The 24,448-nt window shown below is 38.4% G+C and overlaps 1 protein-coding gene and 1 pseudogene across 1 annotated transcript; both read right to left on the bottom strand.

Annotated features, from left to right (window-relative positions):
- Positions 1-3,811: 3,811 nt before the first annotated feature.
- Positions 3,812-14,619, bottom strand: LOC103552551 (olfactory receptor 2A14-like; annotated as a pseudogene).
- A 7,382-nt stretch (positions 14,620-22,001) lies between these two features.
- LOC103552552 (olfactory receptor 2A2-like) lies at positions 22,002-22,934 on the bottom strand. Its single transcript, XM_008522623.2, has one exon. It carries the CDS (start codon positions 22,932-22,934, stop codon positions 22,002-22,004), a length of 933 nt encoding a protein of 310 aa, XP_008520845.2.
- Positions 22,935-24,448: the final 1,514 nt, after the last annotated feature.

Here is a 24,448-nt window from a genome sequence, read left to right as displayed (position 1 = left end):
TTATCCCTGATAACCAGGACAGATCAGAATTTTAGGAATGTTATATAATTTTCAAAACACTTATATCAATAACATTTACCCACATAATATCACCTAATAAAGTTTATCATTGCTTATCTGACAATGCTTCCGATGTAATTTAACATATCAAACAAGCCTAATTAGTTTAGAATCTTCCTCCTTATAGGAAGAGAGAGCAAATTTCTCTGAGAAGTCCTAGGGGCCCTCTGAAAATCCCCAGAGAAATCCACTTCCTTCATCCAGGTCAAAAGAAAGCCTTTATTCAGGACTTGAACATTTTTCTTTTTGAGGGAGAAGCTTGTCAAAAATACCAAAAGGCTTTAAAACTCTCACTCAGATAGGAAACAATGATCACTACAAAACAATGCTCAGTTATCTATTCAAAGTGACAACAGAAACCAGTCAAGAGCAGTTGAAATTGGAAAAAAAAAAAATCTTGAGAGACCTCTTTCTGAACATAGGAAATTATTTTAGCAAAACATAGATTTTCTGTTTTTTAGGTAGACTTACTCAAAAATAAAAAAAAAAAAACAAAGACGCTTTTATAACCTCTTTATCAAGAGCAGACCAAAAGTTTAAGAAAAATATCCTTTTGAGAGAAAACCAAATTTTAATTTTTGCACCCACTTATTTTTTAACATTAAAACTCATTTACTTAATTCAATTTAGTTAATCTTAGTCAACTTGACCAGCATAAAACTCCTTTCAGAATTTCTCCTTCAGAACCTTATACAACTTTCCTTTTACCTTCAGAATTTGTTGCATGCTTGCTTTCTTCCTTTCTAGAACTTTTGGACAAATTTATCTTTCTTTACCCAACAAAAACACTTCGATTCTTTATACCCTCTTTACTGAAAACATACATTTTATTTTCCTTGAATACAAAGCTATTTTCCTTATTAATTTTTAGTAGCTTTAATTACATATGTTAATTAGAATTTTACCCCTTATAGACCCCAGTAAGAGCTAAAAACTCAGCAATTATGAACTGTCTTTTATATCAGCATTCTAAACACTTTTCATAATTTCTAGAAACATGCCGCTTCACAGCAATAGACCCAAAACACTTTTAGCCTCTCTGCAATAAGAAGCCAAAAGTAGATAAACTTACATTTAATAATTAATGTCTAATATCTTATGTGGAAATGACCCGGGTACTCAATAAATTTTATCATTTAAATTAACCTAGAAAAACTTCAAAGGTTCAAATTACCAAAGAGATTTTGGAAGTTATTTTAGATACGCATGCCATAAACTATGATTATTGATGTGGATTAAGGCTGCCCCAGCTAGAGAAGCCCAAGGTGACCTGGCCTACATGCCAAACTATACGACCCAGTGGACTTTTTTTATGGTATGAATTAGGACCGCCCCAGGGAGCAAAGCCCAGGGCATCTTCACCTACATGCCGATCTATGTGGCCAGATTCGTATCTAAAGTTATATGACCGCACAATAACCAGACCCCATCTGCACTGAAATCATTTAATGACTTTTTACATCATCTTTTCTTTTCTCCAGTAAAAATAAGTCACGTACCCATGCCTTATAAAATTAGCCCTAACCCTCAACTCAGGGCAGCAGCAGGAGCTCTGACTGCCCGTGGGTCCTGTCCCCACGCACCAGCTCTGCCTGCCCATGGGTCCTGTCCCCATGCCAGTGGGGGCAGCAGCAGCTGCTCTGCCTGCCCATGGGCCCTGTCCCCATTCCAGAGGGGGCAGCAGAAGCGGTGGAAGCAGAAGCTCTGACTGCCCATGGGTCCTGTCCCCATGCTATTCCACACTATTCTCTAAATAAAAGAGCACTACTGCCAGATCTTGAGAGTCTAAGAAATCTTTCTTTCGACTCCTCGGCTCACCGACCCCGCATCAGATTCAGCTGTCAGACTCTTGCTTTAACATTAATCATTAAATTAATGTTTCTTCATTTGTTGTATGCCCTGGGGCAGGAGAAGAAATGGGCCATTTCCAGAGATTTTAACTGGTTGTTTAAAATAACTTTTCACCAGTTTCACTGGGCAGCTTGTCCACTAGAGTTTGTCACATTGTCCTACAAGAAGCAGAATTCCCCATTGATGTATTTTTTCTACTTAATTTATTGTGAGGTAAGTTTACCAATGTCAAATAAAACATTAATTTTCATCATTTGCTTCCTTTCATCTGTTCTTGACCAATTCTTCATTTTCACTTTTCAAACTGTTGCATGCCACACCTGGTGGTGAATACCACCGGGTTAACCATGGTTAATGACTGAACATGCATCTACTACTACCTATGCAACGTAAATTTTGGCAGCTCTTGTAACATACAGTAGTGGTCTTAGTAGTGAGGTCGCAGTCATGCTCTGAAAAGTTTTTGGAAACATTTATCTTGATGATTTTCATGCATCTTCAAAACTCATGGGCTGTGCTGCACCTTGCAGAGGCTGTCAGTAGGTCCTGCAGTGTCCACCACCTCCCTGCATGCATGGTGCAGCCTCAGGCACTGTCCTCTCAGCAGCTGCACTGAAGAGCCTCATTAGTCTCTTAACTTTTAATAATTACAATTTGTTGACAGAAAAGGACTTTTTTTTAACTTTACTGTCACATTTGGAAGCAGCATATTTTAATGATTTGATATGGGTTTAAAGATATTATCTAGTTTGTCAGTATTTGAAAATCCCATTGAAAAGAAAAATATTTTATTTTATTATTAAAAAATTGTTAATTTTCATTTTATTTTGCTTTTAGAGATCAGGGGTTCATCATTTGGTAACCTTGAAGTTTACAATTGCATACTGGCCTTTCTTTTTAAAATTATTTCTATCTATTTCTATTTTAACACATATTTTCAGTAAGATGGATGGAAGCCAGGAATGTCCACATCTTCTTGTGAGAAGATGGCAAAAAGAATTTCAAATCAAATTGCAGAGCAATTTGTCAGAGGAACATTTTAATATCAGGGAACGGGTATGAACTGAGAGGAAATTCATGCTTAGCTATATGAAAATGAGAAATGGGCACGGTGATTATCAAATTGATGAGGAGAATCAAGAAAGGAAGAAGAAAACAGTAACACCTACTAATATACAGCACTTTATCCTCCAAAGGAGAAGTGAGGCCAGAGATTTAAAATGAGATCACCAAGAGTAAGATGGCTTGGGCCCCGAATATCAGAGGAATTTTGAGCTTTAGAATTCTCTGCATTATCAGTCTACACTTACCTGCTATAAGAATCCAACTTTTTCTTATCGACCCTCTTTGTTGGGTGTTTCCTATGGAAATGCCAATAAAAGTGGTGGTCTAAACCTCTTCTTGCTCCTGTCTTCTGCTCTGACCACCCTGGTGTCATGCCCATGTGGCCCTGCGTGCTGTGCCCTGCCTCCTGTCTCCAGGACCTGGGAGTATGATCATGTGTCTTTTCCTGAGCCTCTGCTTTGTCTCCTTTTGTGGCCACACCTGACTGACCAACATATTTTAAAAAATACAAAACACTTGGTGTGTGACTTGCATTTCTTTTTTCTTAATAGTGACTTTGATGAACAAAATGACTAATTTTAAAAAGGCCCAAAACTTATCAATTTTTCAGGTTGTCTGCCGTATTATTTTTGGATCATCTCTAAAAATCTTTGCCTATCCAAGATCATGAAGATAATCATTTTGTTTTCTGAAGTCTATATGGTTTCCAGTTATATATTTACATTTAGAATATTCTATTTTTATGTGACATTTATTATAGCACAAGGCAAAACATGCCACCCACCATATTCACAGGGATCCAAGCCCTCTACCCTGTGATGATCTCTGCTGTCTCTCACACTGGCCTCTCCTTGCACAGTGCTCTCCTCAGGGTCCCCTTGACCTCTGCGTTCCTCAGGCTGTAGATCAGCGGGTTCAGCATAGGGTGGAAAAGACTGTAAAACAGGGAAAGGATCTTCTGCTGCTCCTCAGGATGGTGGGATTTGGGGGCCATGTACATGACGATGGTGCTGCCAGAGAAGAGTCTGACCACACAGAGGTGCGAGGAGCAGGTGGAGAAGACCTTTCAGCGGCCCTCCCCAGACTGGATCCTGAGGATGGCAAACAGGATGCGCATGTAGGACACCAGCACCAAGCAGAGGTGACCCACTAAGATAAACATACAGGATGTCAAGATGACAACCTGGTTGAACCCAGTGTTAGCACAGGCCAACTTGAGGATGGACAGGATTTCACAGAAGTGGTTGATTTCATGAGGTCCACAGAAGGGCAGCTTCAGGATGAGAATTAAATGGACCAGAGCCAAGACGAAGCTAAATCCTCATGAAGTGATGACTAGGAAGGACCAAGCACATTTTCAAGTTCATGATGATAGTGTAATGCAGGGGGTGGCAAATTGTCATGAACCAATCATAGGAAATTACCACTAAAATCAGTCACACTGTGTGGTCAAAAGGCAGATAGAGAAATGTCTGCATAATGCAAGGAACAAAAGAGATGGTTCTTTTCTGGCTCACAAGATTTTCCAGCCTCTTAGGGACATTGTTGGAAGCATAGAATATGTCAACAATGGCCAAGTGGGAGAGGAAGAAGTACATAGGGGTGTGAAATCTAGAGTCTAAGCAGATAAGCCCCAGGATGACCCCGTTCCCCAGGAGGGTGAGTATATAGAAGAGAGAGAAAAGTCCAAAGAGGACCAACTCCAGTGCTGGGTCCACCTGGAATCCCAGCAGGGTGACTTCTGTGACCCACCTCTGGTTCCCGCCATGCTCCTGCAGCAGAGACAGACTAGTCCACGTTCACAACAGGAAGGTCAGAGCTGTATGGCAATCAGGACACACAATATTTAGTGTATGGTCCAGAATGAACATTTATAAATATATTAGTTTGGCAGGTTTTTCTATAATTTATTGTTAGATATGTTGCAATAAACTAATTAGTGTCCCCACATAAAACAGAAAAAAAGCCCCTTGAATCAATGGAATAATATGATAAATATATATAGTTATTTATAGATAATAAAATGAACTATAAAATAACATAATCTGATCCACGAGCATCTTCTCAGACCTCTGTCCCGTCTCCATTGTCTGTAGTTTTATTGTGAGAGTTTTATTTATTCTTTATCAGTACTTGATACTGAAATTTAGGCATACGTGAAAGGACATTTTGGCTCAGAATAAACCTATCCAAATATCTTAAATTCAGTTAAATATGATGATGTTTTTGCAGCCTCTTCAAGTATGAAATTCAAAAGGAGAAAGTAAATTTACATCGACAGTGGGTGGCTATAAAGATGACAGCTCTATGGTAACTGTATTTTGTTTGAGGGTTTTCTCTTTTCCCTTTTATAACTTGATATAGAGACAAATCCCAGAACTTATCTTATCTTCTGCTGTGACAGAATCATTTGTCCTCATGATTTCCTCCCAGCTTTGCAGCTTCCATTGTCATCCAATCCCCTCCAGACAGTCCTCATCACTGTTCCCATGCTGACTGCGTCCTGCTGATCAGATGGATTCTGAGCAGGTCACAGGGAGCGGGATCAGCGGGAACATCAGTTGCTTACTGCTTTCTAGAGTGCTCCTCCTGGGAGGTGCCTGTGTGTGTCCAGGAGCAGAGGTAGAAAGGGTCCTGAAGGGCTGGATGGCAACATCACGTCGAGAGAGCAAGTGACCTGGTGCTGTCCCTTTATACTTTCTTCACATATATTCCAGAAACAAGCTGGATGAACTATCTTTATTGTTAAATTAGTGGAAAGTTTCAAGTCTTACAGAATACTTAAAAATTATTCCAATGATTTCCTTTAGTAAACATTTACATCCTCAAATTCATATTTTAAAATTGGGATTATATTATACAGACTATCTTGTTAGCTATCATTTTCACTTAATATTCAGAATACTTTTATATATTTTAATAATATTTTACAAATATTATTTAAAATTAGCACAATATTGTACTATCATACCATTTATTTAATATCCTTGTGTTGGAAATTTTTGATTCTTATTTCTCTTATGTTTAGTAGTATTGGGGTTAATATTCTTTCAAATTGAATTTTGTCTATACTCAATATTATTTCTTTAGGATGTATTTTAAAATTGAAATTGTAGATGCTAAAGATGTAGACCCCATAAAGCTTTGAAACCTGTTGCCAGCATCCTTGCAGAAGATTTGTACCAATTTCTCCCTCTGACAGTGTGTGAGAATTATGTATCTTTCTCACATGGTCATCAATACTACACATTATCAGTTTTAACCTTTGCTAATTTGATATGTGAGTAATTTCATATACTTTAAATTTTTATTTCAACAATTCCTTACACATCTTCCTGAATTCATCATGTTCCAGCCTCTGTTCTATGCTTCGGAGGCACAGCAGTGGATAAAGTAGATATTCTGAAGGGGAGACATATTCTGAGGAAGTAGGTGGTCTATCTGTCATCTGTTCCTCACATTTCCATGGAGGGGAGAGGCCTCTCTAACCGAGATGAAGCGCTTTGGAGCACACCTACCCTCTCTGTCCTCTAGTTGAAATGATTTGTGAAACAGAAAAAGGCACTGAGGATGCTCCTTCTCTGCTCTCCTGTTGGGTCAGATTCAGTTCTATCCTTCTGGTTACAGCCTGCAGGGGCATGTTCTGGCCCTTTGGGGATGGAGGTGGGCTAATGGTTGTGACTGCAATTTGGTGAGAAATTTTGTCAAAGATATAAACCATGTTTTCCAATGAACCTCATAAATAAAACATATTTCTAATTTCTGCCTGACTTCTGTGTCTATTTCTCTATTTTTTACACTTGGAGCAAGGAGAGGTGATAGTTAATTACCATTCCTAAAATACCAGGAGTAAAAAAAAACAAGAAATATTTATTGAAAGTGAAAAGTACTATGATGGAAATAAACAGGGTAAATGATAGATAGTGGCTTGGTTTGAAGGGGCTCCTGTAGATGAGATTGTCAGAAAAGGTCTCTCCAAAGAGAAGACACATGGGTGTAATCTAAACCATGAAAGGGAGTCCACCCTGACCACAGCCAAGTAGACTGCTCTTTGCACAGGGAACCTGAAAGTCCAATCCCCAGGCAAGAGGGACTTAGTGAGTTTGGGAAGAAAAATATCCAGTGTCCCCCAAACCATAGTGTCCAAGAGATTGTCAATATTCATTGTAATCCCGTTTATATTTTTAAAAATTTGGAATTGCCATGAAGTTTTATAAATTGGAGATGTATTAAAATATTTGGCTGCTTTTGCTACACAGACAAGCATGCTGCCATTTATTTTATTTTATTTTTTAAGATTGGCACCTGAGGTAACATCTGTTGCCCATAATTGTTCTTTCTTCTTCTTCTCCCCAAAGCTCCCCACCACATAGTTGTATATTCTAGTTGTAGGTCATTCTGGTTCTGCTATGTGAGACGCTGCATCAGTCTGGCTTGATGAGTGTTGCTAGGTCTGTGACCAGGATCTGAACCAGTGAAACACTGGGCCACTGAAGTGGAGCACACAAACTTAACCACTGGGGTAAGCCATGGGGCTGGGCCCCACACTGCCATTTAAATAGATAATATAGGTCCTGTTGGGAAACAGGTAATCCTCACTAAATTTAAGAAGGTTGAAATTAGATGAAGCATCTTTTCCCAACCATAATACTGTAAAACTAGAAATCAACTACAAGAAAAAAAATAAGAAAGGGACAAAGATATGGAGACTAAAGAATATGCTACTAAAAAACCAATGAATCATTGAAGAAATTAAAGGAGAAATCAAAAAATAATTGGAGACAAATGAAAATGAAAATACACCATACTAACTCATATGGGATGCAGGAAAAGTGGTCCCTAGAGGGAAATTCATAGCGATACAGGCCTACCTTAACAAACAAGAAAAATCTCTCATTAGCAATCTTAAACTAAATGTAACAGAATTAGAAAAAGAAGAACAAACAAAGCCCAAAGTCAGCAGAAGGAGGGAAATAACAAAACTAGAGCAGAAATCAATGAACTTGAAAAAAAAAAGACAGGAGAAAGGATCAATGAAACAAACAGCTGATTCTTTGAGCAGATAATAAAATTGGCAAACCCTTAGACAGACTAAGGAAAAAAGAGAGAAGTCTCAAATAAATAAAATTAGAAATGTAAGAGGAGAAATCACAATGGATACCACAGTAATACAAAGGATTATAAGATAATATTATAAAAAACTATATGGCAAAGAATTAGTAATACAAAGGATTATAAGATAATATTATAAAAAACTATATGGCAAAGAATTGGATTAGCTAGAAGAAATGGATAAATTCTTAGACACGTACAACATCCCCAAACTGAATCAAGAAGAAATAGAGAATCTAAATAGAACAATCACAAGTGAAGAGATTGAAACGGTAATCAAAAACCTTCCAAAAAACAAAAACCCAGGACCAGATGGCTTCTCTGGAGAAATCTACCAAGCACTCAAAGAAGATTTAATACCTATCCTCCTCAAACCATTCCAAAAAATTGAGGAAGATGGAATACTTCCTAATACGTTCTATGAGGCCAACAACACCTGATACCAAAGCCAGACAAGGACAATACAAAGAAGGAAAATTACAAGCCAATATTGCTGATGAACATAGACGCAAAAATCCTCACCAAAATTTTGGCAAATGAATACAGCAATACATTAAAAAGATCATACACTGTGATCAAGTGGGATTTATACTGGGGACACAGGGATGGTTCAACATCCATAAATTGATGAGTGTAATACACCACATTAACAAAATGAGGAATAAAAACCACATGATCATCTTAATAGATGCAGAGAAAACATTTGACAAGATCCAACATCCATTTGTGATTAAAAAAAAACTCCATAAAATGGTTATAGAAGGGAAGTACCTCATATAATAAAGGCCATATATGACAAACCCACAGCCAACATCATACTCAATGGGGAAAAACTGAAAATCATCCCTCTGGGAACAGGAATGAGACAAGAGTGCCCACTTTTGCCTCTCCGATTCAACACAGTACTGGTGATTTTGGCCAGAGCAATTAGGCAAGATAAAGAAATAAAAAGTATCCAGATTGGCAAAGAAAAAGTGATACTTTCGCTGTATCACTTTTGAGACAACATGATTCTCTATATAGCAAAACCTAAAGAATCTATCAGAAAACTATTGTAAATAATCAACAAGTACAACAAAGTTGTAGGGTACAAAATCAACTTACAAAAGTCAGTTGCACTTCTATACTAATAACGAACTAACAGAAAGAGAAGTCAAGAATACCATCCTATTTACAATCACAACAAAAATAACTGGGAATGAATTTAACAAAGGAGGTGAAAGACCTATACAATGAAAACTATAAGACATTACCAAAAGAAATTGATGATGACATAAAGAAATGGAAAAATATTCCATGTACATGGATTGGAAGAATAAACATAGTTAAAATGTCCATACTACCTAAAGCAATGTACAGATTCACTGCAATCCCTATCAGAATCCCAATGACGTTCTTCACAGAAATAGAACATAGAATCCTAAAATTTATATGGAACAACAAAAGACCCAAATAGCCAAATGAATTCTAAGAAAAAAGAGCAAAAGTGGAGGCATCACAATCTCTGATTTCAAAATATACTACAAAGCTATAGTAATCAAAACAGCATGGTACTGGCACAAAAGCAGACACATAGATCAATGGAACAGAACTGAAAGCCCAGAAATAAAACCACTCCTCTATGGGCAGTTCATCTTCAAAAAAGGAACCAAGAACATGAGACAGAGAATGGAAAGTCTCTTCAACAAAGGGTGTTGGAGGGGCGGGCCCAATGGCTGAGTGGTTAAGTTCACACCCTCTGCTTCAGTGGCCCAGGGTTTCACTGGTTTGGATCCTGGGTACGGACATGGCACCACTCATTAAGCCATGCAGAGGTGGCATCCCACATAGCAGAACCAGAGGGACCTACATCTAGAATATACAACAACGTACTGGGGGGCTTTGAGGGGAAGAAGGAAAAAAAACAGATTGGCAACAGATGTTAGGTTAGGTGCCAATCTTAAAAAAAGAAATGCCTTTCTTTATTAAAACAAAATAACAAAAAACTAAATGGTGTTGGAAAAACTGGACAGTCACATGCAAAAGACTGAAAGTAGACCATTATCTTGCACCCTACACAAAAATTAACTCAAAATGGATTAAAAACTTGAATATAAAATCTGAAACCATAAAACTCCTAGAAGAAAATATAGGTAGTATACTCTTTGACATTGGGCTTAGCAGCATCTTTTCAAATACCATGTCTACTCGCGCAAGGGAAAGAAAAGAAAAAGTCGACAAATGGGACTACATCATACTAAAAAGCTTCTGCAAAGTGAAGGAAGCCATGAACATAATGAAAAGGAAACCCACGAACTAGGAGAAAACATTTGCAAATCATTTATCCAACAAGGAGTTAATTTCCAAAATATATAAATAACTCATACAACTCGACAACAACAGAACAAACAACCTGACCAAAAAATGGGCAGAGGATATGAACAGACAGTTTTCCAAAGAAGATATACAGATGGCCAACAGACACATGAAATGATGTTCAATATCACTAATTATTAGGGAAATGCAAATCAAAACTACAATGAGATATTGCCTTGTACCAGTCAGAATGGCTATAATTCCCAAGACAAAAAACAACAAATGTTGAAGAGGGTGTGGAGAAAAGCGAACCCTCACACTGCTGGTGGGAATGCAAACTGGTACAGCCACTATGGAAAACAGTATGGAGATTTCTCAAAAAATTAAAATAGAAATACCATATGATCCAACTATCCTACTATTGGGTATTTATCCAAAGAACTTGAAATCAATACTCCAAAGAGATTTATGCACTCTTATGTTCATTGTGGCATTATTCACAATGGCCAAGATGTGGAAGCAACCCAAGTGTCCTTCTACAGATGAATAGATAAAGAAAATGTGTTTTATATATATATATATATATATATATATATACACAATGGAATACTACTTGCCATAAAAAAAAGAAAATTGTCCCATTTGCAACAACATGGATGGACTTTGAGGGTATGACGTTGGTTGAAGTAAGCCAGACAGAGGAAGACAAATATTGCACAATTTCACTCATATGTAGAAGACAACAAATACATGGATAAAGAGAACAGATTAGTAGTTACCAGAGGGGAAGGGGGTTGAGGGCTGGGTGAAAGGGATAAAGAGGCACATAGGTATAGTGATGGACAAAAATTAGACCTGATGGTGAGTACAATGAAGTCTGTTCAGAAACTTATCAATAATACTGTATATCCGAAATTACACAATGTTATAAACCTTTATGATCCCAATAAAATTACTGGGGGGAAAAAGATGATGAGATAACAAGTACTAACAAGGAAATGGAGAAAAGGGAACCCTTGTTCACTGTTGGTTGGAATGCAAATTGGTTCAACCAGTATGGGAAACAATATGGAGGTTCCTCAGAAAATTAAAAATAGATCTACCATAAGACCCAGCCATTCCATTTCTGGGTGTATACTCAAAGGAAATGAAAACAGGATTTCTAAAGAGATATATACACTCCAGTTTTTATTGCAGCATTATTCACCATAGCCAAGATATGGAAACACTCTAGTGCCCAACAAAATGGATAAATAGATAAAGAAGACGTGGTGTGTATATATATATATATATATATATATATATATATATACACAGTAGAATATTACTCAAACATGAAAAAGGAGGACATCCTGCCATTTGCTTTGACATGGATGGACCTTGAATAAGTGAGATAAGTCAGGCAGACAAAGACAAGTACCTTATGATATCATTTATATGTGGAATCTAAGAAAGCCGAACTTGTAAGAACAGGGTAAAATTCTGGTTATCATGGGATGGGAGGAGAGAGGATAGGACAGATGTTTACAGGTACAAATTGATTAGCTGTAATGAGCCTTAGAGATCTAGTTCACAGTATAGTGAGTTTAGACACCAATATTGTACTATAATTTACAAACTTGCTAAGACACTAGAATTATACCAACCTCTAAAAAAAGGATAATTATGTAATGTGAAAGAGGTGCTAATTTATTGCAATAATGTCAATCATATTACAGTATATAAGTGTAACATATTAACATGTAGTACATCTTAAATTTACGCAGTGTTATTTGTCAAATATATTTCAATAAAAAGTAATGAAAGAAAGGAAAATTATTTTAGGAAATTATAGTAAAGAATATAATCTAGCCTCAACAAATGAGGGGCTAACATTCGTGCCCATCTTCCTCTATTTTATATGTGGGATGCGGTGCTTAGGTCCACGAGCGGGATCTGAACCAGTGAACTGAACCAGCGACCCCGGTCTGTCAAAGTGGAGTGCAACAACTTAACTGCTATGCCACTGGGCTGGCCCCAAGCTTTTTTAAATTTAGCTTTATTTACATGACTATTTGGAATTGAATTTTCTCCTAAAAATGTCAAAGACATTAAAAATTCTGTACTGTGACTGACTGAAAATTATATATGTATAATAACATGGTAATCTGGTCTGCTTCATTCCTCCTGCCCTGGGGGATGAGTATGAACTTATTAAAAAACACTGATTGATAGGACATTGAGCACTTATGCTTAGGCTCAATTTTAGGTGTATGGAGACTGTAAAAGAAAAAGGAAGTGGAGAGAGAAGGAGGGAGGGGAGAAAGATATGATAGAGAGGGAACACAGCGAAGAAAAAGAGAGAAGATGCAGTTTCCCTCCTTTCAATTTCTTACTATTTCTTTACATTTCCCACGTGGGAGTGGGAGGGGCCAAGTCTATTCGGGGGTGGAAAGGGGCAAGTAACATAGCAAAGAGGAAATTGAGTGCTAGACAGCCATAGAGACATTGGAACCAAACTGCTTCTGAAAAGTTGGTGGGATTTAGATGGTTAGTGTTAAAGACAAAACTAAGTCTGAGACACAATTGTAAAAGGCTGCTTATTCATAGACTTTTGGCAAGGGAACCCATCTGCTGTTGATTTTATGTCAGCAGGGGTTCAAAGAGGTTAGTAAGGAGAGTAAGTTTTACACAGGAAAAAGAGGAAACACTGAGATGGTCTCTGACTGGCAAGCATGTTATTCTGGTGGGATTTGTTTTTGAAAGTTGGGGGGATCTTTCTAATTGGTCTTCAGGTACATTTGGCAGTCCTTGGGTGGCTGCAATGGGGCAAGTAAGGGGCTTAGGGACAGTCGAAGGCTGAAGGACTGTTCAGTATTGGAGGTGGTGGTGTTTTCTGTGTTCCTTTTCCTGGAATGAGTGGGCCGATGAGGAGCTTTTTTTGTGGTCCAACTATCATAATGGTTCTCATGAAGCTGGTGGCTGCCATGGCAGGCAGTTTGTCCCAGTAAAGAAGTAGAGACCACTCCAGCAAGGAAAACAACATGAATGAAGTCATGATGATGAGCAAACAAAAGGTCTTGCTATTTGAAGAGAGAAGGCCACACTGGTGAAAGAATATGAGAAATAAACCTTGTGCTACAAGAAGATGAACTTTGAGTGCTTACCATTGGAATTTGGATTTGATGGAATGGAACTTGGATATGATTAACAGGGTTTTGAAAACAGGAGTGAAGAAGGATCAAGAATTTAAGAAGGTTCTGAGAGAGCCCCTTTAATATTGTTGAAGGGACCAAGTGGCTTATAAGGGAGTCATGGATAAGCAGAGGGATGTCACTTTGAAATAATTCTGGCCTTGATGATCCATTTGTCTTTTATGGGAAAGAAAAAAATACTTAGTATTTAAGCATTGGAGAAAAGACCCACATCATTTCTGAATATCGGAGATGGAGGGAAAATTCTGCGCAACCTAATTAGTTGAAAATACAAAGCCAACTCCATGAACAAAGAGTTTGTACCGACTGAGAAAAGAATTTAAGCATTACATGCTCACTGTAGAAACCTATTTCTAGAAATTTCCCTGAGACTCTTTAGGTCAACTAGTTAAAAAGCAGCTAGACAGGTAAAAGGCTTTAGAAAAGAAATAGCTTCTTTTAGACCTAAGGATATAGGGTTTGTTCACTATGTGACTCACTGAGTTTTAATTCATAAATAAGCAGAGATTTTAAACAAATATTTCAAATTTGTGTTCTATTCACCTATTCTCCTCCAGGAGAAATTCAAACCAAAGCTCTCTTAGTAAAGTGAAAACACCTCATCTTGGGTACAATAACCACTGTCCCCTCTGTGGGCATCCTCCAAGTGCTGATGCCTCTGAGCACCCCGACAACGGTCTCCAGATTAGAGAGAAGCCATGATTAGGGGGCCCTTTGACTCACACAAGCTAAACCCCATGATAAAGGAAGACATTGGAGGCGAAAGAAGTTTCGAGCACTGGCCTTTCGTCTCTCCCTCACCCTCCGCAGGTTCAGAGCTGGACTGAAAATTCAGCTGACTGGGATGAGCTGAGGATTTCAGTCATTATACTACTCAAAAGATCATCACTGATGGAGGCCATTGGTGACTGTGGGCAGCAATTTCAGTAAAACCCTGGATGTTTCTTACCAAAGTCCCATGGTCATTGATGGCGGCTCCTTTTCTGAAGAGCTCTCCCACCCTCCAGCCATATTTCTTTTTCTCGACACTCGGGACACTCATGCAGCCTTCTTGCTGCCTAAATCAGCCCGTGGTTCAGGCATGTCCTCACTACCCAGATTAAAAGACAGCTTGGCTCTCACAGAGATGTACCTGCTATTTGACTAAAACAGGGACTTTTTGACCCTTAGAGGGCACATCTGAATTATGTGGGAAATTTAACAGTCCTGATGCCAGACCACAGCCTCCTGATTCTGATGATGTGGGTCTGGGGTCGAGTCCTGGCCTTGGTAGTTTCTAACAGCTCCCCATGTGATGCTAAGGACAGCCATCTGAGGCTGAATTGCTGATTAAAATAGCTGGAGGATGTTAATAGATGCTGTGGGGGTGGGGGAGAAGGAGTGGTGCATTTGTAAAAGTGAAACTTGTTACCCAAATAACCTTTAATTAGGAGAACCTTTGGGAGGACAGTTTTGATTGAGAACTTGTCCCCTCTTAGAAACACCTCACCTGCAGGAATTAAAAGATGAGAGAGAAGGAATCTGCATTACAAACTGCATCATTTTCCCCACCCCTTTGTTCTAGGGAACAAGGCCTTGGGGAGGTGGGGGGAGGGGAGCTCTGGATGTTAGGAACCACCAAAGACAATTTGGGGCCGAGCATGGATCTCTCTGTCTCCTCATCTCCTCCCCTGGAGAAATTTGCTGAAGCTTAAGTAGTGAAGAATGTCCTGACCTTTCTCTAAGAGAATCTTGCAGAATGCTCAACCAGTCCCTTTTTCCGGTTTGAACTGGTACAATCCAGCCCTCACAAAGAAGTGCCAGATGGCGAAGATTCAGAAGTGGCTTCTCAGGGGGAGGACCTAATTCTCATGGAACTTGTCACTAAAATACTTCAGGAACCTTCCTCCTCATCCTCTCCCACCACATGCCTTTAACCCCTTGTCTGCTCAGCACCCTCCCCTCCAACCTGATAGTCTCACCAACTGCATGTGTTTGGAATATCAGTCTCTCTTAGTCCAGAGGAGGGAGGGAGAGTTTTGGCATTTGGAGGAGGGAAAAGCTGTGTTTGGCCTGAAGGTGGTGATCAAAACGGAATTTCCCACTGAGGTGGCTAATCTCAGTGGTTCTCACCATGTGATACCTGACTGGCACCATGTGCTCCCCTAGGAAACTTGCTGGAAATGCACATCCTCAGACCTCACTCTAGATTTACAGCATCAGAAACCAGGGGTGGAGCCCAGCAACCTGAGTTTTAACGAACCCTCCAGGTGATTCTGGTGCAAGGTGAGCTTTGAGAACCACTGGCTGTCTCATGTTTTCTCTGGGCTTCTCCTTTCCAACCTTTGGTTGCTTTGTTTAAACAAATAAGAAAAAGAAAAAGGAAGGAAGGGAAGAAAGGAAGGAAGGCACAGAGGGAGGGAGTGAGGGAGGAAGACTTTCTAGTACTTTTATTTTTGTCTGGAGATCGGATGGTAAAGAGAGAGGCAATCAGTCAACCATGGAATCAACCACACTACTACAAACTGAAAACAACAATTTTGCCCTTAGAAAGGATAATGGCTAATCAAGACACTTACATTCCCTTTAAAGTTCTCTTTGAGTCTTCATAGCTGCAGCTAAGATGCAGTTGTTTTCCATGAAGAAAGTTGGCCTAGTTGATTCTGAATATCTCTTCCAACTCTAATTCAATGGATCTATGCATTTTTAGAATTAAAAAGCAGCAGGGGGTAAGAATCATGGGGAATATAGCAACGAGTGGTGTATTATGCTGCCAAATATGTATCTAAATTTAAAGACAACTTCTCAGATAAAATGATCATGAGCCCACATGGCGGTTTTATTTCAAACCGCTGCCTAATGAGAGGTTGCTGAGTATACCAAACTCGAGGGTGCCCAAATGCAAGGATGCCCTCTGCTGGTAAAAATATTTGTAGGAAAAAAAAGAGATGATACAGTAAAGAACTGTCTAGTTAAAGATTATTAGGCTAGTCACAAAATGGATTAAAGATGTGGGCAAGTTCCAAAAGTGAGTCAGCTGTCAGAGTGGGTAACCCTACATTCCCAGAAAGGGTCTTGAAATATCATGAAAGTCTAATAGAAAACTGCTCAAAAGTTTTATAAAGAATTCTAATTATTTTTCTGCAGTGGTTGCAAATTGCATCTTGCAAAAAAAACCTTGTCTCAAAACAGGTTTAAGACAAAGTTTTCTTCAGTTTCTAGTCTCATCTTTTCTCACTAGTTCCTTTTTTCATTTTCAGTAAGTAATTAAAACTTTCAGAATATCAATTGATTCATCTATAAGGTGGAGAAAATAATTTTTTACACAAATGATAGAGTAAGGATAGAAAAAAATAATGATCTTTTTAGAGTCTTCCAAGATCCATGACTGACTAATCAACACTGTGCATGAAAGGTGAAAGGCAACATGAGATGTAGTTTCTGTCCTTGGATTCCAATACCAACCACAATCCCAAGCCCGTGGTAGATTTATTTATTCTACATCATTTATTAATCAAACGCTTACACAGTTCCTGCTGTGTGTTATGCATGCCACATGCATTCATGAAAATTAACTCAATTCACATGATTACTCTGTGAAGTAGGTACAATTATTGTGTCCATTTTACAGATGATAGAACAGAGACACTGAGAGGTGAATAACCAGCCCAGGCTCACCAGCTGGGAAGTGGCAGAGCCTGGATTTGAACTCAGGAAAGCTCTCTCCAGAGACTGTGTCAATAAACTGCTCACTAACTGATATCCTGTCATTCTGCTTGATTCTCCGACAGTCAGGTTAGGCCTTGTCAGGGATCAAATGGCATTAGATAACCTTAAAGAAGTTGAACTTCAAAGAACCCCAGTGGGAGGGAATGAAATACCTAGGCCAGGTGATTACAGCCTGGGTCATTTCCATGTACTGTATTGTATTGCCGGCTGCCTACTGTGATGCTGGTCCATGTATATGGCAGCATCAGTCCCTGGACTGAACCTTCTACACCAGATCTGAGCCTAGGCATTGTGAGTCACCATTGTTATTCCAGAAGATGGCAAAGAGAGTGACCTAGAAGCACCTCTTTGACAAGTGAGTGTTTCCTGGCCATGTAAATGCTGCTGATCACCTAGCAGGTTCTCTACATTATTCTTAAGAAAAAGAAGTAACATCACAGGATAGAAGATATGACCGCCTTTATGTTCTTTCGAGCCCCTGCCATTTTCTTGAGGATTAAAAAAGTTGCTTTCTCAGATAGTACGAGAATGAAAGGATCCACATTGGGGCCAGGAAATCAGAGATCTCTGAAGATTTTAAAGGCTAAAAAAGAAAACTGTTATTTGTAATAGTGATAACTACTTAGTATAAGACTTAGTATAAGCTGCCGGGGCCGGCTCCATGGCCGAGTGGTTAAGTTCGTGCACTCCGCTGCGGGGGTCCAGGGTTCCGATCCTGGGTGCGGACTTGGCACCGCTCGTCAGGCTATGTTGAGGCGGTGTCCCACATCCCACAACTAGAAGGACATGCAACTAAGATATGCAACTGTGTACAGGGGAGGTTTGGGGAGATAAAGCAGAAAAAAAAAAAAAGATTGGCAACAGTTGTTAGCCCAGGTGCCAATCTTTAAGGAAAAAAAAAAACAAAGACTGCTGCCAACAAAATCCTTTCAGTTTCAGAAGTCCCAAGTAGAAAGAGTCTTACTTCTGGGCAGCTGGAAACCACACAATTCTGATCATACCATATCCACAATTCAGAATGGCCATCAGGCTTCAGGCTTGACCAGAGGTCTCTGGACACTCTGTACCTGAGAGTATCATTTGCTCAGTGTATCATATATGTCAAGCACTGTGCTGAAACAATGTCTGACTGGCAGGTCTTGCTCTTCTATGGCATACGTATTATTCCTATTTTAAAGATGAAGGTCCTGAATTTTAAGTACTTGTTCCAGCCACACAGGAAGTAGGGAAAATGGGATTCATTACCCCATCTCTCTGACTCCAATCTACTGAAGGGTTTCTGCTCTTTTAACCTGATGCATCTCTGAATTCTTGACCTCTGGCTTTTGGAGTATTTTGCTGCTTTCATAGAAGGTCAGTGTTGTGCCCAGACGTGTGTGTGTGGGGGTGTGTGTGTGTTTCTTCCCTCTTCCATGGCCTTCTTGTGAGAATGAGAGACATCAGTCAGGTTATGGGCAGAACTTGTCCCCACTGTGACTCAGTAGAAACTTCATAACTTTGAGACACCCTAAGATCACCAGAAGGCCACCACTGCTGGTCTTTTCCTCAAAGAAAAGGTTCTGTAATCTTTCCTGTGATGCAATTTACAACACAGTATTCACAGCTGCGTCAGAAAGACAAACCACAGCTCTAACACCTCTGAAGTATTACAGGAATAGACAGGAAAATGTAGAGCAGAGCACCAGTGTAAACATGAAATACTACTCTAAAAACAACGATTTTGAACTAGATAATCGTTTAGAACTAGATGGACTTTTTATTCCCTTATTTTAACAACTTTACCTTTTTTTTATTTTTCTATTCTTTCTTTCTGTAAAACAAATAAGGTAATGGAGAAATGCTTTAAACTTTTACTTAAAAGTGCATTATGTTTAATACAACCACCATATGGTTTTTCCTACTTTCAATTATGTGAAGAAAATAAACATTTGATTTACTGAACAACTCCATAGCTTGCAAGGCTGCTTGTATTACTGAGTATATTTAAGCTCATTCAAAATACACAGCCTGACATCTTAGAATCGGAGGCATTGACTTGACCAACAGTGAAGCCCATTTTTTTATTCTCGTTAGAAGGACTGAATTGAAGAATTGTAATCTCCTCTAAAACAATCTTCTATTTCATGTTTCAGCAAAGACTTAATTGTTCTTTGAAGAATTTCTAATTCTAAAAATGGTGGCAATTTATAATCCAAAGAAATATAATTATCTTGTTCAGAATAGGGAAGAAAAATAGAACTGCCTTTATTTCAAAATTATAATTACAATCATATATTGGCAGCATGTGAACATTCAAACATAAAATTATGATGGAAAAAATCTGCTACAAACAGGAAACATACATAGATAATCATCCTTTGCCTGGTAAAGTGAATTCAATTTATTTCTGTGTTTATTTGTTTGGGCGTATGAAATGTCTAGAGCTGAAATATGGCCCTCACCTTCTTGGTTCATTTCTTTCCCAGCATCTATGTTTGTTTACAGTGTACAATACCACATATTTTATCCTTTGGGTACTATATATTTTTAAAGCAAAAGTTAATTATGTTTCATTCTTTACTTATTCTAGAATTTTATAACTCAAAGTAGATAAAGTTTTCATGACTTGTCAGAAAATAGAGGATAATTAACAACATAATACATTTTCTAATGAAACAAAAATCTTCTGCATAGCAAGGGAAACCATCAGCAAAATGAAAAGGCAACCTACCAAATGGGAGAAAATATTTGCAAACCATATATCTGATAAGGGGTTAAGAGCCAAAATATTTAAAGAACTCATAGAACTCAATAGCAAAACAAACAATCTGATTAAAAAATGGGCAGAGGATCTAAAAGGACATTTTTCCAAGGAAGACGTGTAAATGGCCAACAGGTACATGAAAAAGTGTGCAACATCACTAATCATCAGAGGAAGGCAAATCAGAACCACAATGAGATATCACCTCACATCTGTGAGAATGGCTATTATCAAAAAGACAAGAAATAAGTACTGATGAGAAGGTGGAGAAAAGGGAGTCCTCGTGCACTGTTGGTGGGAAGGTAAGTTGGTGCAGCCACTAGGAAAGACAGCATGGAGCTTCCACAAAAAATTAAAATAGAACATATGACCCAGCAATTTGACTTCTGGGTATTTATCCAAAGGAAACAAACACTAACTCAAAAAGATATCTGCATCCTCATGTTCAATGCAGCATTATTTACAATAGTCAAGACATAGAAACAATGTAAGTGTCCATCGATGGATGAATAAACTGTAGTATGTATGTATACACACACACACACACACACACACACACACTCACAATAGAATACTATTCAGCCATAAAAAAGGAAATCTTGCCATTTTCGACAACATGGCTGGACCTTCAGCACATTGGGCTGAGTGAAATAAGTCAAATACCACATCATCTCACTTATAGGTGGAATCTAAAAACAAAAGAGAAAAAGAAGGGGCTCAAAGATACAGAGAACAAATTAGTGGTTGCCAGAGACATGGGTGGGGAGTGGGCAAAATGGATGAAGGGGGTCACAAAAGTACAAACTGACAGTTATAAATAAATCATGAGGGTGTATGTACAACATGGTGATGATAGTTAATACTACTGTATTGCATATGTGAAAGTTACTAAGAGAGTAGCTCTTAAAAAGTTCTCATCACAAGAGAAACTTTTTTGTGACTATGTATGGTGACAGACGTCACCTAGACTTATTGTGGTGATCATTTTGAAATATACACAAATATTAAATCATAAAAAAAGCAGCCCTTACTTATTTTATCCTCTTTAGTTTTATGAAGACACTTGTTCAATCTGGTTTCATAAATCAGGAGGAACTTTTGCCGCCATGAAAGAGAAATGATGTTGGCTCTCTCCTAGTTGTCTCATGCCGCTTGGTGCTACCCCAAACCATCTTTAGATAAGTTGGTTTGAACATTACAAAAATATTGGTGGGAAAATTTTCAAGAACTTTAACAGGATTAAATCTGCCCTTATTGTAAATTATTATAACCCCAAAATAAATGTAATATTTGAGAAATGCTGAAAACTCTTACCTCTAGAACCATTTAAACATTTACTAATGAATTTCCTTTTGACTAAATCGTAAAACTTTAATATATTTTAGTATTTTTAGTATAGTTTCTTGTTGGACTAAAGCTTTCCCTAATTTTTTTCACTTTTACTCCTAAATTATTCCAACAAGTAAGCTAGAGTTTCTCTAAACTCTTATTTCATTGGCCTCACAACTGGGGCCTTAGAGTCACATAACTCTGTACTATTTTCTGCACTGAAATTTCAGGTCTACTTTGGAAGTTCTCTCTCATGGTATTAACTTTACTGCACCGTTTCCAACTACCACAAGGTGAGAAGTCACAGATGTCTAAATACATAACACAGAGAAAGGCATTGATGTCATTTTCTTAATTTTTTTCTCCCTATATTGATATTCCTAGATTTAAAAAATAAAGAGAATTCAATATGTCGTAAAAGAAAGACTAAATATTCTGATAATTTAGCTGTCCCATCTCCTAAAATTGTCTCTAAAGTTTAGAAGATATGCTTTGCCATGTCACTTTACCCAATTTTCAATGCTGGAATTTGGGCAATTACAATTTATATACCAAAGTTCTAGTTAGAAAATTTCCCTGAGTTTTGCCTTTAGCAAATCACATATTTTAAAAGGAAATCCCTGATGAAGCAACATTCTGTCTACCCTTCAAGTGGGCCTCTTCTTCTGCAGTGCTCGATACAAGGCCCCCTTCACCTGAGCATTCCTCAGGCTGTAGATGAGGGGCTTCAGCATGGGGTTGAAGAGGCTGTGAAACAGGGACAGTATTTTCTCCCTCTCTTCTCGTTGACTGGAGTCTGGGACCATATAAACCACCATGGCGATGCCAAAGAAGAGTCCAACCACACAGAGGTGGGAGAGGCAGGTGGAGAAGGCCTTTGTGCGGCCTTCCTTTGACTGGATCTTTAGGATGGCCCAGAGGATGCGCATGTAGGAAACTAGCATTAAGCAGAGAGGCCCGACTAATCCAAACACACAGACAGCAAGGATAACCACTTGGTTGATCCAGGTGTCAGCACAGGCCAGCTTGAGGACAGACAGAATTTCACAGAAGAGGTGATTCACTTCCCGGGGCCCACAGAAGGGCAATCTGAGAAGGAGAATTGCATGTACCAGAGCCAGAATAAATCCACATGACCAGGAAGTGACAGCCAGGACTGTGCACACTCTCCAGTTCATGATGCCAGTGTACTGGAGGGGGTGGCAGATCGCCACAAACCTATCATAGGACATCACCACCAAAAGCAGGCACTCTGTTATAGCAAAACTACAATACAAAAATGTCTGCATAATGCAAGGAACAAAGGAGATGGTTCTATTCTGGCTCACTAAGTTTGCCAACATCTTGGGCACATTAGTGGAAGCATAGGACATGTCAATGACAGACAGGTGTGAGAGGAAGAAGTACATGGGGGTGTGTAGACTCGAGTCTAGACAGATGAGTCCCAAGATCACGCCATTTGCCAAGAGACTGAAGATGTAGAACAGGGAGAAGACCCAGAGGAGGAGCACTTCCACGTCTGCACTGAGCTCGAATCCCACCAAGACGAACTCTGTGACCCATGACTGGTTGCTTCCCATTCCCTAATGACAGTTTGTCAAGGACTGAAACATGATAAAAGGTCAGAGCTGGAGAATGAACAAAAATTGGCGTTGTTTATCTCAAAATGAGCTCAGAGAAAGGTTGTATCCTTGTCCATACTTGACAGCTTTCCTTTCTCCCCCAAATTGGTTACCTTCTTGTATTTAACTTGTAATATGAAATAAATTTAAACTCCCAGAAAAGGGTCAAGAATTATGTAAAGAACTCACATGTACATTCACCCAATTTAACAAATTTTAATTTTTTTTTTCATATTTGCCTTATCATTCTCTTTTATCTATATATATGCATTACCTTTTTTGGGACCATTTGAAGTTAAAGTGTACACATGATGCCCATTTACCCCTAAATTCCTCATTTTTTTACCAAGAACAAAGACATTTACTAACCTAACCACAATAGAATTATCAAAATCAGGCAATTTAATCCTGACATGATTCTTGAATCTACAGTATTCTCTCTCTAATCCCCCCCCCCATCCAGGACCCAATCCAAGATTACGTACTATATTTAATGTCATCTATGTTGATTCTCCTTTCATCTGCAATAGTTACTCAGCCTTTCTTTGCTTTTCATGACACTGATATTTTTGCAGAGTACAGAGCAGTTCTTTAGTGGAATGTTCCTCAAATTTGGATTATATGGGGTTCCTCAGTTTTGATTCAGATTATTCACTTTCTGCAGGAAAAACAAGTATCCTCCTCAGTGTATTCCATGAGCAGAGGTATGATGTTAATTTGTCCCATTATGGGTGATGCTAACTTGGACCACTTGGTGAAGATGGGGCCTCTCAAATATCTCCATTATAAAATCATTATTCTTTTCCTAATGTAACTTCTGGAGAACCCATTAAAATTAATATAAAAATATTGTGTTCCTTAAAAAGCTTTTGGTCAATAATTTCAGCATCCATTAATTATCTTGCCTGACTCCATTATTGGTAATGATTATTGCAAAATGTGCCATTCTAACTCCTTCATTGTTTTTGTATTTATTGATTATCATTTTCAGTCTAAGCAAAAGCACAATCTATCTATCTCTGGGCATCTATATCTATCATCTTTCTCTCTCTCTCTCTCATCTATCTATCAATATGGACTCATGAATTTTTCTTTATCAAGGGCTTCCAATTATTTATGATCATTACATGCTTAATTGTCTTATATATGAACCCCTCAAGCTTGTTGCTTTCTCCTATTAATATGTTCCCATAATTTTTGAGCACTTCTTTTCTTTTGATATTATAAGATGTTTCAAGATCTTGTACACTCCCCTCTTCAGCCATGGACACAGCCATTTCTACAAAAAGGTCTGATTACTTTTAGTGAAGAATCATAGTGAAGAGTCATATAAACTAATATCTGGATTTTAAAAGTTTATATTTTGTCATGATTTTTGCCAAATTTTTAATGTCTTCATTGAAAAGAATGAGCATATAATTTTGGAAGTTATACAAATTGTTCCAGGGGACAATCAATATTTATAACTACCT

The sequence above is a fragment of the Equus przewalskii genome, chromosome 4 (genome assembly GCF_037783145.1).
Source record: "Equus przewalskii isolate Varuska chromosome 4, EquPr2, whole genome shotgun sequence".
NCBI classification, from domain to species: Eukaryota; Metazoa; Chordata; class Mammalia; order Perissodactyla; family Equidae; genus Equus; species Equus przewalskii.
Note: the sequence above shows the minus strand (reverse complement) of the source record. Positions and strands in the feature narration are given on the sequence as shown.